Source organism: Panthera onca, chromosome A3, assembly GCF_046562875.1.
Source record: "Panthera onca isolate mPanOnc1 chromosome A3, mPanOnc1 haplotype 2, whole genome shotgun sequence".
NCBI classification, from domain to species: domain Eukaryota; kingdom Metazoa; phylum Chordata; class Mammalia; order Carnivora; family Felidae; genus Panthera; species Panthera onca.
In genome coordinates, this window is record NC_138341.1 from 16,168,196 (window position 1) to 16,183,552 (window position 15,357).

At 38.6% G+C, this 15,357-nt stretch overlaps 1 protein-coding gene across 6 annotated transcripts in view; it reads right to left on the reverse strand.

Annotated features, from left to right (window-relative positions):
• The window catches only part of LDAH (lipid droplet associated hydrolase), a 110,583-nt gene that overhangs the window by 84,512 nt on the left and 10,714 nt on the right, over positions 1–15,357 (reverse strand). For 5 of the 6 annotated variants that reach the window (XR_009615100.3, XM_078444936.1, XM_078444938.2 and 2 more), the window contains exon 2: positions 12,282–12,437. Coding sequence is in view for 5 of the 6 variants with exons in the window: in XM_078444938.2 (XP_078301064.1) it covers positions 12,282–12,437 (156 nt within the window). In the remaining variant the exon portion in view is untranslated. Of the gene's footprint in view, positions 1–12,281; positions 12,438–12,943; positions 12,963–15,357 lie in introns of those variants that run through there. The other variant, XM_078444937.2, reaches the window with a different exon arrangement.

Genomic DNA, 15,357 nt, shown 5'->3' on the forward strand with positions numbered 1-15,357 from the left:
ATTCCAAATAATTCCATTTATTTTTTCCTTTTCTCCTCTGCCAGCACCATACTGCCTTGATTACTACATTGTTTTTCTTCCTTCCTTTCTTTTTTTTTTTAAATGTTTCGGTAACTGGCAGGCCAAATCCCTTCTCTTAATTTTTTCCCCTAAATTTTCTAGGCTGGTGTCATAACCTTTAGAATTATTTCCACCAGGTTCAATTTTTAAAATTTATTTTTGGAATTCTGATGAAATTCACCTCATTTATACATTAATTTAAAAAGGTTTGATGTTTTTTATATTACTGAGTATAATCTTCTGGGAGTGGGTTATGTCTCATATTTAAATGTTTTAGGTCTCTCAGCTAAGTTCCACCATTTTTTTTCACATGGGTAGAAAATAATAGTCATCAACATTTTAAAGTGCTAGAAATTACTACATGCTAGGCAGCATTTGAGTGCTTTACATGTATTAACTCATTTAGTCCCAACCTGAGGTAGTACTATTATTACTTCCATTTTATGAATGACGAAACTGAGGTACAAAGAGGTTGAACAACTTGCCCAAGGTCACACAGATGATAAGTGCTCAATAAGTACTTGATGACTGGAAGAATATACAAAAGAAAATAATAATACTGAATTTAGAAAAGAACATAAACTACCTGACACTGATTTCTTCATCATTTCAGTTCTTCAACATAAACTATCCCATTTAGGATCTTCTGCATACCTTGTATTAGTTAATCTTACAAAAGCCCCACAGAGTAGCTGGCCTTATCATTAGGAATAATGAATGGGCAATTACTTGCACAACACCTGGCACACAGAAAGGGCTGAATAAATGGTAGCTATTATTACTATAATTGTTATTATATATTTATTTTTTTATTGAATAAATCTGACATGTCGTGTTCTGTAAGTTTAAGGTGCACAGCACGTTAAAACTGGTTTAAGGAGAATCCAAAGATAACACCTACATGAGTTAGATGCAATAATTACCACGAATCACAATGAGTTACAATATGGACCTGAAAAGTACTAGCTAATGAATTGCTACAAAACCAGTTTTTCCACCTATCTCTGGGTTCTGAGTTCTCTTGCTTAATGACTATAAGATCTTAAGCAAATACCTTGAAGCTTTCTTGTTCACTATTTTGTCATCATCAAGTAAATGATACTTTCAACTGCTTCATGTTCATTTCATTCTATTCAGTACTATAGCTTCTTTTGTATATTCTTTTAGTTACCAATTATTTACTGATCACCTTCTACATGGAAGTCACTGTGTCAGGCACAAGACAGTTAAAGGCCTTTTTATAATTCATATTCAGTAGGAAAATATATACATATAACTAAATAAATAAAGAAGCTAATTCAAGAGTGGGAGAAGTTATATGATGATTGTGGGAGGATCCTCAAGGGAAGAGATTAGGGTGGCCTGAGAAAAATGTTTAAGGAGATGACCTTTAGCTAAGACCCAAAAGATGAAAAGAAATCGACCTTGTAAAAATTTGAGGAAAGAAGATACCAGAACAGGAGAAGAACAGGTATGAAGGCCCTCAAGCAATGAAGAGCTTGGCTCCTGAAGAAACAGAAGAGTCCACAATGGCCAGTAAGTATCAGGAAGATCCGACTGACAAGTGAGATAGAAGTGGAAAATGTAATGCAAACCGTTTAAATGTCTTTGCATACTTCACTGCTTAAATATCATGGCCCTTAAATAACATTTTATGAACCATGAATTTAACTTCCTGGTTAGGAAACCACAAAAAATTGAAAGGGTCTTATTTCTGCAGCTAAAATCAGATATACACACATTCACACATGTATGTATACGTGTATTTTCAGGTATAGGGATGTTTGAAAACATTTCAATACAAAAACGCTAGTAAAACTTTTTATCAAAGGATATCAAAATGTGTTATAAACATATGCTTGATCAAACATATAGTCAAGTGCTTGAGTAACATATAACAGAGGCTGTGGTGACCATCTCTAGACCCCAACTGCCAATAAACTATTCAACGTTGCAATTGTAGATTTTTGCCTTCCACTTAATCTTGTAGGAGACAAAACCTGCCACATATAAAGTTAATGTGGCATAGCATCTATACAGAAGGTTGTCAGATGGAAAGAACACTGGGCTTGCACATGGAGCCTTGTCCACTCCATTTCTGATCACTGTACTCAAATCTAAGACATATTGCATGACTCTATTATCCCCAAAGGACCACTGGAGAGTTATAATGACTCAATATATTTTACAGTGAGTTCTCAAATTGGTTCCCTTTGGTCATTTCTCTATTTAAAGAAAGTCCAAGGATATTGTTACTTAACGGAAATTCTACAACAAAGCTTCACTGGAAAAGACGAAGTTAAAAGTTCCTCAATCTGTGGATTCTAATAAATCACTCCTCATTATCATTACCAACTTAAAAGTGATTAATTTTGCTAGCTGCAAAAGCAAAGTGATTTAAAATGACATGTTACATCAATCTATCAGAGACAGACTAAATATGATGTCTTCAGTGGTTTAACAATCTTTGAAATACTGTCATCCTAATTTTCCCCACAGTATAAATAGATTAAGCCCAAATATAAAATACAATTCTGAACTCCATAAACTAATGAACAGCACCAGCCTTCAGCTCCCATGAACTCCAAGGAAAAGGGCCAAGGGCAGCAATGAGAATAGAAGGGCAAACATAAAAGAACACTGAAAAACTAAGAATGATCTGAAAATGTCAAAGCACCACAAAACAATGACACCACAAAGCAACAAATGTTTTAAGTTTCTCTTTCTTCACAGTGTCTTCACTGAATGCTCCCTCTATCTGTCTCTTCCTCATATTTTAAACCTGGCTCTGCCCTATGGTGGACTCTTCCTTTCAAGCGTCCACAGTAGAGCCTGCACTCTTCTCTAACACCTCATGCACCTCAAGGAGAGCAAAGACTTTTGCAACACAAGCTTCCCAGCTCTGAGGGTAAGTGAGTGAGCGAGTGAACGGACACCTCTGAGTAGGGAAGCACAGGGAACTGTCAGCTCCACCTACTCATCTACCTTATTGCAACAACCTCTCCTCCTCCATTTCCATCTATCAACTTCTTAGTCACTCTCACACATTCCCTGAAAACCCTGGCCCTTAAATAACAATTTTAGGTGCCATTCCATGTCAGGAGATTTCAAAATCTGGGTAGATTCACTGAGCCAACACTTTTGTCCCATAATTCATTACCCTGATCAAATTCAACGAACTTCCTGCACATGAAACTTAAGCAACTAATTCTGATAGCCACAGCCTAGGATCAGTGGTAAGCATATCACAATCTCCTGGAAGGCGTGTTAAAACACAGACTGTTCCACCCCCAGAGTTTCTGGTTCAGAAGGTCTGGGTGGGGCCCGAGAACCTGCATGTCTCATGAGTTCTCAGATGATACTGCTGGTCCCAACACCAACTTTAAGAACCACTGGTTTAGATTTTTTCATTACCCAGAAATGGTTAACATTCAAACCATTCTACCTCTGATAGGTCAGACTTCACTCCCAATATACCTGCTATTCCATCACAGTGCTGCTCAAAATCTACTTGTTCTCAGTTGATAATTCCTTTCATCCTGTATACCTGCTATTCTCAATGCTGACCACTTTCCTCAGGGCCCTTATCTACCCTCTGCCATATTTATTCTCAACAGATCACCTCAACTCTTAATTAGAAGAAAAAACAGAGCTCAGGAGGCAGGAAATTACTTTACTCTCTCTGACGTGCTTTCACACTTTCTCCACTTTGGTAACTAACTTCACCTCCTTCATGCTAGCCTCTGAAGAATATCCTGTCTCCAGTCCAAGACAACATTTCTACTTACCTTCTCAATCCTATACTCTACCATGGCCTCAAATCTCTGCTCCATCAAACAGTACTTGTCATGCCTATAATTTCAAACTCTCCCTAGCTGCTATTAAAGCATATGTATTTTTAATTTCAATAGATGCCAACAGACTGCTTTCTAAAATGACTGTTATATCATGAAAGGAAACTGGAAATTTTATTTCCAGAAGAGGTTAAACGGAAGAGGTTTTGGGTCAGGAATCTTAGGCCAACTGAAAACAGAAGCACTATACTGAGAAGAGCTTTGATTAACTGTTACTAAACACTGAAACTTCCTACCTTCTTTCCCTTGTTCAGCCCTGAACATTCACAAACAGGCTTCCACTCCTCAAACAGGATATTGGGAGATTCCTTCCTAGGAAAACTGAATGACCCAAGAAATAGGTAGAGATAACTGAAAGCTGGAAATTCTCCAGTGAAATGCTGGGTTCCTCCCCAATTACCCTTACCCTAGTGTGGGATCTAGGGTGACCAGCCATCTTGCTCTGCATAGGACTGTTGTGGTTTTAGTACTGAAAGGCATGTGTCCTAGAAAATCTCTCAGACTACAATAGCTGGTCACTCTAGGCACACCTGAGGACAAGCCTCATCCCTGAACACAAAGATTCCAATAGCTGTTTGGGTCTTCCTCTTAAAAATGAAAGGGTAGTCAGGATTACCAGATATTTGAGGAAAAACAAATGCTAATGCAAACAGAAAAAGGAAGAAAGTAAAAAACTCTAATAATGCAAGAAGCCAAAGAAAATGATAATTTATCCATGAAACAGGTGACTATAAAAAAAGAAGAGAAAACATAGCTCTTAGGATTGAAGTATATGACTCTCTGGTTTAAAAGGGTACACAAAAACCTATAGTGTATGAAAAAAATATCCATACAAGGTGCTCTATGGTAAAGTTTCAGAATCTTAGAACAAAGAAAAGACCTAAAATGCTTTTCCTTGCAGGTGAGCTTCAAATACAAAAGATAAAAAATCAGAATGATATCAAGACTTCTCAAAAGCAGCTCTGGACTGTGGAAAACAGCTAAAATGCCCTCTAAATTCTAAGGAAAAATTATCTCCAAACTAGAAGTTTAAGACATTTTCTGACATGACAGATCTTTAAAAGATTACTTCCCATGTACCTCTTCTCAGGAAGTTACTAAGAGATGTGCTTAACCAATAAAGCAAGAAATAAGAAAATGTGGGATCCAGGAAATGGAATCTAACTCAGGAGAAAAGTGACAGGAATTCCCAGCATGGCCTGGGCAGCAGACCTACAGAGCAATCAGTCCAGACTGGAGCCAATGAACTGAGAGTTCTGGGAAGCATATCTCCAAAGAAACAAAACAAAACAAAACAAAAATGAGAAAAACAAAACCAAAACCAGACTGATTACTCAAATGCATTAAAAGAACATTTTTTCTCATTTCCTAGAGAATAATTTTAGGATAAATTAGTGATTCAAAAGTAGAAAACTAAGCAAATAAGACAATAATTAGCTCAGAGAGAACAACAAGAAAAAAATGTACAAGAAAAGAAATGCAATCATAATACCTCATTGGCTTAGCTATATACGGTATGATATATAGTCACAATTTCATTCTTAATCTTAATCTTTAAGGCTGATATGTGTCTATCTATCTCTATATAGATATATGTATACATACAAGATAGATAGATATATCTATATAGAGATATAGAGATATATCTCTATATAGAGATATAAAGATATATAGAGATATATCTTTATATAGATAGATATCTATTCTCTCTCTCTCTCTCTCTCTCTATATATATATATATACATAATATGTTCTAACTTACAAGTTTAAAAGGGCTTTGAATATCTACGATCAAGAAACTACCCCGGACATTCTATTGATAGTGATTCTGCAAAAGTCACAAATGACCCAGCTTCCACATCTCAGAATAAATAAACGTTCCACAGTAAACTTACAATCATCTTGGAATGAGACAGAAAAAATTATTTAGAAAAATGTCACAAATTTGGCAGTTCTAATTATTCTAGGTATTAAGACATTTTAAAAAGATTACAAAACTATATGCATACTTCCAATTATGATTTAAAATGTATATGTAAGAGTCTCTTAGGGTTTGGCTCCCTCCCTCTCTTTTTTTTTTCAATATATGAAGTTTATTGTCAAATTGGTTTCCATACAATACCCAGTGCTCATCCCAAAAGGTGCCCTCAATACCCATCACCCACCCTCTCCTCCCTCCCACCCCCCATCAACCTTCAGTTTGCTCTCAGTTTTTAAGAGTCTCTTATGCTTTGGCTCTCTTCCACTCTAACCTCTTTTTTTTTTTTTTTCCCTTCCCCTCCCCCATGGGTTTCTGTTAAGTTTCTCAGGATCCACATAAGAGTGAAACCATATGGTACCTGTCTTTCTCTGTATGGCTTATTTCACTTAGCATCACACTCTCCAGTTCCACCCACGTTGCTACAAAGGGCCATATTTCATTCTTTCTCATTGCCACGTAGTATTCCATTATGTATATAAACCACAATTTTTTTATCCATTCATCAGTTGATGGACATTTAGGCTGTTTCCATAATTTGCCTATGTTGAGAGTGCCGCTATAAACATTGGGGTACAAGTGCCCCTATGCATCAGTACTCCTGTATCCCTTGGGTAAATTCCTAGCAGTGCTACTGCTGGGTCATAGGGTAGGTCTATTTTTAATTTTTTGAGGAACCTCCACACTGTTTTCCAGAGCGGCTGCACCAGTTTGCATTCCCACCAACAGTGCAAGAGGGTTCCCGTTTCTCCACATCCTCTCCAGCATCTATCGTCTCCTGATTTGTTCATTTTGGCCACTCTGACTGGCGTGAGGTGATATCTGAGTGTGGTTTTGATTTGTATTTCCCTGATGAGGAGCAACGTTGAGCATCTTTTCATGTGCCTGTTGGCCATCCGGATGTCTTCTATAGAGAAGTGTCTATTCATGTTTTCTGCCCATTTCTTCACTGGGTTATTTGTTTTTTTGGGTGTGGAGTTTGGTGAGCTCTTTATAGATTTTGGATACTAGCCCTTTGTCCGATATGTCATTTGCAAATATCTTTTCCCATTCTGTTGGTTGCCTTTTAGTTTTGTTAGTTGTTTCCTTTGCTGTGCAGAAGCTTTTTATCTTCATAAGGTCCCAGTAGTTCATTTTTGCTTTTAATTCCCTTGCCTTTGGAGATATGTCAAGTAAGAAATTGCTACGGCTGAGGTCAGAGAGGTCTTTTCCTGCTTTCTCCTCTAGGGTTTTGATGGTTTCCTGTCTCACATTCAGGTCCTTTATCCATTTTGAGTTTATTTTTGTGAATGGTGTGAGAAAGTGGTCTAGTTTCAATCTTCTGCATGTTGCTGTCCAGTTCTCCCAGCACCATTTGTTCAAGAGACTTTTTTCCATTGGATATTCTTGTCTGCTTTGTCAAAGATTAGTTGCCCATACGTTTGTGGGTCTAGTTCTGGGGTTTCTATTCTATTCCATTGGTCTATGTGTCTGTTTTTGTGCCAATACCATGTTGTCTTGATGATGACAGCTTTGTAGTAGAGGCTAAAGTCTGGGATTGTGATGCCTCCTGCTTTGGTCTTCTTCTTCAAAATTACTTTGGCTATTTGGGGCCTTTTGTGGTTCCATATGAATTTTAGGATTGCTTGTTCTAGTTTCGAGAAGAATGCTGGTGCGATTTTGATTGGGATTGCATTGAATGTGTAGATAGCTTTGGGTAGTATTGACATTTTGACAATATTTATTCTTCCAATCCATGAGCAGGGAATGTTTTTCCATTTCTTTATATCTTCTTCAATTACCTTCATAAGCTTTCTATAGTTTTCAGCATACAGATCTTTTACATCTTTGGTTAGATTTATTCCTAGGTATTTTATGCTTCTTGGTGCAATTGTGAATGGGATCAGTTTCTTTATTTGTCTTTCTGTTGCTTCATTATTAGTGTATAAGAATGCAACTGATTTCTGTACATTGATTTTGTATCCTGCAACTTTGCTAAATTCATGTATCAGTTCTAGCAGACTTCTGGTGGAGTCTATCGGATTTTCCATGTATAATATCATGTCATCTGCAAAAAGTGAAAGCTTAACTTCATCTTTGCCAATTTTGATGCCTTTGATTTCCTTTTGTTGTCTGATTGCTGATGCTAGAACTTCCAACACTATGTTAAACAACAGCGGTGAGAGTGGACATCCCTGTCGTGTTCCTGATCTCAGGGAAAAAGCTCTGTTTTTCCCCATTGAGGATGATGTTAGCTGTGGGCTTTTCATAAATGGCTTTTATGATCTTTAAGTATGTTCCTTCTATCCCAACTTTCTCCAGGGTTTTTATTAAGAAAGGTTGCTGAATTTTGTCAAAGGCCTTTTCTGCATCAATTGACAGGATCATATGGTTCTTCTCTTTTCTTTTATTAATGTGATGTATCACGTTGATTGATTTGCGAATGTTGAACCAGCCCTGCATCCCAGGAATGAATCCCACTTGATCATGGTGAATAATTCTTTTTATATGCTGTTGAATTCGATTTGCTAGTATCTTATTGAGAATTTTTGCATCCATATTCATCAGGGATATTGGTCTGTAGTTCTCTTTTTTTCCTGGGTCTCTGTCTGGTTTAGGAATCAAAGTAATACTGGCTTTACAGAATGAGTCTGGAAGTTTTCCTTCCCTTTCTATTTTTTGGAATAGCTTGAGAAGGATAGGTATTATCTCTGCTTTAAACGTCTGGTAGAACTCCCCTGGGAAGCCATCTGGTCCTGGACTCTTATTTGTTGGGAGATTTTTGATGACTCATTCAATTTCTTCGCTGGTTATGGGTCTGTTCAAGCTTTCTATTTCCTCCTGATTGAGTTTTGGAAGAGTGTGGGTGTTTAGGAATTTGTCCATTTCTTCCAGGTTGTCCAGTTTGTTGGCATATAATTTTTCATAGTATTCCCTGATAATTGCTTGTATCTCGGAGGGATTGGTTGTAATAATTCCATTTTCATTCATGGTTTTATCTATTTGGGTCATCTCCCTTTTCTTTTTGAGAAGCCTGGCTAGAGGTTTATCAATTTTGTTTATTTTTTCAAAAAACCAACTCTTGGTTTTGTTGATCTGCTCTACAGTTTTTTTAGATTCTATATTGTTTATTTCTGCTCTGATCTTTATTATTTCTCTTCTTCTGCTGGGTTTAGGCTGCCTTTGCTGTTCTGCTTCTATTTCCTTTAGGTGTGCTGTTAGATTTTGTATTTGGGATTTTTCTTGTTTCTTGAGATAGGCCTGGATGGCAATGTATTTTCCTCTCAGGACTGCCTTCGCTGCATCCCAAAGCATTTGGATTGTTGTATTTTCATTTTCGTTTGTTTCCATACATTTTTTAATTTCTTCTCTAATTGCCTGGTTGACCCACTCATTCTTTAGTAGGGTGTTCTTTAACCTCCATGCTTTTGGAGGTTTTCCAGACTTTTTCCTGTGGTTGATTTCAAGCTTCATAGCATTGTGGTCTGAAAGTATGCATGGTATAATTTCAATTCTTGTATACTTATGAAGGGCTGTTTTGTGACCCAGTATGTGATCTATCTTGGAGAATGTTCCATGTGCACTCGAGAAAAAAGTATATTCTGTTGCTTTGGGATGCAGAGTTCTAAATATATCTGTCAAGTCCATCTGATCCAATGTATCATTCAGGGCCCTTGTTTCTTTATTGACCGTGTGTCTAGATGATCTATCCATTTCTGTAAGTGGGGTGTTAAACTCCCCTGCAATTACCAAATTCTTATCAATAAGGTTGCTTATGTTTGTGAGTAATTGTTTTATATATTTGGGGGCTCCAGTATTCGACGCATAGACATTTATAATAGTTAGCTCTTCCTGGTGGATAGACCCTGTGATTATTATATAATGCCCTATTTCATCTCTTGTTACAGCCTTTAATTTAAAGTCTAGTTTGTCTGATATAAGTATGGCTACTCCAGCTTTCTTTTGACTTCCAGTGGCATGATAAATAGTTCTCCATCGCCTCACTCTCAATCTGAAGGTGTCCTCAGGTCTAAAATGAGTCTCTTGTAGATAGCAAATAGATGGGTCTTGTTTTTTTATCCATTCTGATACCCTATGTCTTTTGGTTGGCACATTTAGTCCATTTATATTCAGTGTTATTATGGAAAGATATGGGTTTAGAGTCATTGTGATGTCCGTAGGTTTCATGCTTGTAGCGATATCTCTGGTACTTTGTCTCACAGGATCCCCCTTAGGATCTCTTGTAGGGCTGGTTTAGTGGTGACGAATTCCTTCAGTTTTTGTTTGGGAAGACCTTTATCTCTCCTTCTATTCTAAATGACAGACTTGCTGGATAAAGGATTCTCGGCTGCATATTTTTTCTGTTCATCACATTGAAGATCTCCTGCCATTCCTTTCTGGCCTGCCAAGTTTCAAAAGAGAGATCAGTCACGAGTCTTATAGGTCTCCCTTTATATGTTAGAGCACGTTTATCTCTAGCTTCTTTCAGAATTTTCTCTTTATCCTTGTATTTTGCCAGTTTCACTATGATATGTTGTGCAGAAGATCAATTCAAGTTATGTCTGAAGGGAGTTCTCTGTGCCTCTTGGATTTCAATGCCTTTTTCCTTCCCCAGATATGGGAAGTTCTCAGCTATAATTTCTTCAAGTACCCCTTCAGCACCTTTCCCTCTCTCTTCCTCCTCTGGAATACCAATTATGCGTATATTGTTTCTCTTTAGTGCATCACTTAGTTCTCTAATTTTCCCCTCATACTCCTGGATTTTTTTATCTCTCTTTTTCTCAGCTTCTTCTTTGTCCATAATTTTATCTTCTAGTTCACCTATTCTCTCCTCTGCCTCTTCAATCCGAGCTGTAGTTGTTTCCATTTTATTTTGCAGTTCATTGATAGCATTTTTTAGCTCCTCCTGGCTGTTCCTTAATCCCTTGATCTCTGTAGCAAGAGATTCTCTGCTCTCCTTTATACTGTTTTCAAGCCCAGCGATTCATTTTATGACTATTATTCTAAATTCACTTTCTGTTATCTTGTTTAAATCATTTTTTTATCAGTTCATTAGCTGTTGTTATTTCCTGGACGTTTTTCTGAGGGGAATTCTTCCGTTTCATTTTGGATAGTCGCTGGAGTAGTGCAGGACTGTGGGGTACTTCCCCTGTGCTGTCTTGAATAACTTGCGTTGGTGGGCGGGCCGCAGTCAGACTTGATGTCTGCCCCCAGCCCACCGCTGGGGCCACAGTCAGACTGGTGTGTGCCTTTTCTTTCCCCCTCCTAGGAGCGGGATTCACTGTGGGGTCGCGTGGCCCGTCTGGGCTACTTGCACACTGCCAGGCTTGTGGTGCTAGGGATCTGGCATATTAGCTGGGGTGGATCGGCAAGGTTCACAGGGGCGGGAGGGGCAGGCTCAGCTTGCTTTTCCTTCAGATATCCGCTTCGGGAGGGGCCCTGCGGCACCGGGAGGGAGTCAGATCCGCCGGAGGGATGGATCCACGGAAGCACAGCGTTGGGTGTTTGCGCGGTGCAAGCAAGTTCCCTGGCAAGAACCGGTTCCCTTTGGGATTTTGGCTGGGGGATGGGTGAGGGAGATGACGCTGGTGAGCGCCTTTGTTCCCCACCAAGCTGAGCTCTGTCGTCCGGGGCTCACCAACTCTCCCTCCCGTTGTCCTCCAGCCCTCCCGTTCTCTGAGCAAAGCTGTTAGCTTATAACCTTCCAGATGTAAAGTCCTGCTTGCTGTCGAAACACACTCCGTCCGGCCCCTCCGCTTTTGCCAGCCAGAATTGGGGGCTCTGCTTGGCTGGCGCGCCGCCCCTCTGCCCCAGCTCTGTCCGCCAGTCCGTGGAGCGCGCACCGCCTCTCCGCCCTTCATACCCTCTTCCGTGGGCCTCTCGTCTGCACTTGGCTCCAGAGACTCCGTTCTGCTAGTCTTCTGGCGGTTTTCTGGGTTATTTAGGCAGGTGTAGGTGGAATCTTAGTGATCAGCAGGACGCGTAGTGAGCCCACCGTCCTCCTACGCTGCCATCTTTCCAGGATCCTCTTTTTTTACTCTTAAAAACTGAGAATAAACTGAAGGTTGATGTGGCGTGGGAGGGAGGGGAAAGTGGGTGATGGGCATTGAGGAGGGCACTTGTTGGGATGAGCACTGGGTGTGGTATGGAAACCAATTTGATAAATTTCATATTAAAAACAATAAAAATAAAATGCATATGTAATACACAACATAATATACATAATATAAATGCACTGAAGAAAAACAAAAAGCCCAGCCACTAAAGTACTAAGCGTGGTTGTTATTAATAGTTTGAGTGATTTTATTTCTTTCCACAAAGCTTTTTATATTTATCAAATTCTCTTTAAAATCTGAAAAAGTTGTAGAAGTATCTGTATAAAGACTCCTCATCCAGATTTTTAAACTTACCTGTAATAATAAAAATAAGCAGCTTAGGCCTGTTGGCTCTCTGCTCATTGAAGAGGTTAGTCCAGGGCCCACATTTTAGAACCTGGGTTTCAACCCCGCAACATAAAATGAATTCCTCATGCACAGGAACTTCCTCCTTGATACTGGAGTCCATTTCTAAATGAGAGGAGAAAAACAATAAAATGAGTTGCTAAAATGTAAAACCTTGGGCCAAAGACAATATTCAAGAATTTTTTAAAAAAGGCAAATTTCAATAAACACAAGCATATATGGTAGGTATATGACCACTCATCTATTCTGGATTATAGGATCACACACACACAAAATTAAAACAAACCACAAGAGTAAGGAGAAACAGAGAGACACATCTTCAGTGAAGTGAAAGATTTCACAGGAGTATGAATCAGGATCAGATTAGCCAGAGATCCTACTAAACATCCTATAACACCTAGGATAACACTCACAACAAAAAAATTATCTAGCCCAAAAGTCAACAGCACCAAGATTGAAAAACCAAACCAAACAAAACAAAACCCTACTCTAATACTAGGTGCCTATAGAGTACAGTTTGTCCAGCATTTGGTTGGCTGCAAAGTGTTTCTTCTTCCTCTAGCTCTCTATTCTGGCAGCAGCAGCAATGTAGCAAGAGTCCCAGATAGTACCTCAGACCAGGTGGCTGCTCCCTGCACCCTCTCCTCAGCTCACATGCACACTGAAGAGCCAGCCACCTGACCTCTGTCACACACAGTAGGCTGGAAGTGCCTTGCCCAATAGAGCTCTGGGTTGCTTAAAAAAAAAGGAAGCTTCTTCAACTCCCTATTCCAGCAGTACCCAAAGCAGTGTCCCAACTTGCTCTGTAACTGCCTATCAGCCTCAACTCACTTGGAGTTGCTCCTGTGGCCCTCCATGCAGGCACCACACGCTCCAGACCTCACACCTACACCAGCACCCTGGTTCACTCTGCACACCCTCCCACCAGTCTTGGTTCACTGGTCCTGACATGGCAACTGTGGATCAGCTTTGGCGCAGGCAACCACCAACTTTCTCTACCACACACTGGGCCGCAACCACACCTTTTAAATAAGATCTAAACCCACGTTCCCAGTTTGTCTCTTCTTGGGTACTTTCCCTCATCCCTAGGGGATCTTTAGAGTTTTCTTTATACAGTAACTTTATAGTTTCTCTTCTTCCACAGCTTAATAATTCCTTATATTAAATTAACCATGTGAGTTACTGTGTGGCTTCTGTCTCTTGAATGGATCTAGATTGATACATCCTGCATTGTCTATCCAGATTTTTTTCTTCAAATCTTTCCCATCTTAGACATAGCTCAAATCCTACCTCCTACTTGAGGTCTTCCCTGAACACCTCAAATAAACTCTAAACTCACAGCACCTTTCTTTAACATAAGTCAACGGTGGTAAAGGTAACCAGGTAAACTTCACCTGGTAATCTATGCACTTGTTATTCATGTCATGCCATACTCTCACGGCACAACAGTCAACAAACTCACTACTGGCACCACCCAAACCTCCCCAGATTGACAGCCACCTTAGGTTAAGGTAAGGATTGGACACAGGAAGGAAGAAAACATTAACATACACCCCAATCTCCATGTGTAACCCAAAGTCTAAAACTTTCCCAAATAAAACGACTTAGAAAATAAAAAAAATTCTTACTCAAAAAGTGGGGACTCCTCTTCACTCAAAATAAATTGACTAAATAAACGAAAGTATCATCTCACATTTTCTTAAGGATCGATCTTTAGTTCACTAACACATGTCACTGTACTCCAATCTCTGAAACTGTCACAAAACAGAGTATATTTATAAAGCTCTTATGACATTTATAAAATGTTGGAAACAATGAGATTTAACTGTTCTATACTGCATTAAATTAGAGCACCATCCGAGAAGACACTGGATAAACTGCGTACTTGCACTAGAAGAGAATCCAAAGTTATTAACTATATTCTATTCATAAATACTTAACTTTAAACAAATGACATGTTGGGAGTTTGATTAGCCACAAAATTAATGAGAATTCAAATAGATAAGAAATTCAAATACAGTCTATAAAATCTGGAAAACAAAAAATTAATTACACCTCTAAAATACCTCAAATAAAATACAACTAAGAGACCTGGAGTAAACCTATGTATTACAGAGCATCTTTTTTTTTTTTTAATTTTTTAATGTTTTTATTTATTAAAAAAATTTTTTTAATCTTTATTTATTTTTGAGAGAGAGAGACAGACAGAATGTGAGCAGGGGAGGGGCAGAGAGAGAGGGAGACACAGAATCTGAAGCAGGCTCCAGGCTCTGAGCTGTCAGCACAGAGCCCGACACGGGGCTTGAACTCACAGTCCGCGAGATCATGACCTGAGCTGAAGTCGGACGCTCAACCGACTGAGCCACCCAGGCGCCCCGACAGAGCATCTTTTAATTTTACTCACACTTATGTTTCTGATTCCCACATAGCCAAAAATAATAATAATAATAATAATAATAGTAATAATAAAAAATAAATAAATAAATGAAAAGCAAAGGAAACCTTAACAGTAAGAAGTTTCAAGTTCTTCCTTACCTAAGAATCCAAGGTGATTTGGTCTGCAAACAAGTGTCCAATTAAGAAGGGACAATGTGTTCTAAGTATATAATAGTAGAGGCTGATGGCCCTACCTACAAACACAGCCTATAAGCAATCTTAAATGAAATCAGCTTTGATAACCAGCAAGACTTAGGGTGGATAAAAACCAAGTGTGAATACAATTTGTGTCACTTAGGTAAGCTTTACTTACCTAAATATAGGTGTTCATCTGTTTTTATTAATGGGTTTAATTTTATTTAGAAAAAAAAATTTCCAATTAAATCTTACACAAACCTAGACAATATATAAAACAGAAAAGCAGCATTTGATCAGTATAAATTTTACAGTTCAAATTTATAATATTTATTTATTATAAAGTCAGCCGGTGAGACAGTGAGGCTACATTAATGAACAAAAATATTTGCAAGTGGAGTTATAAATGAGTCTCATTTAGCTTTAGCATCCAAATCCAAATAACATTTGCATT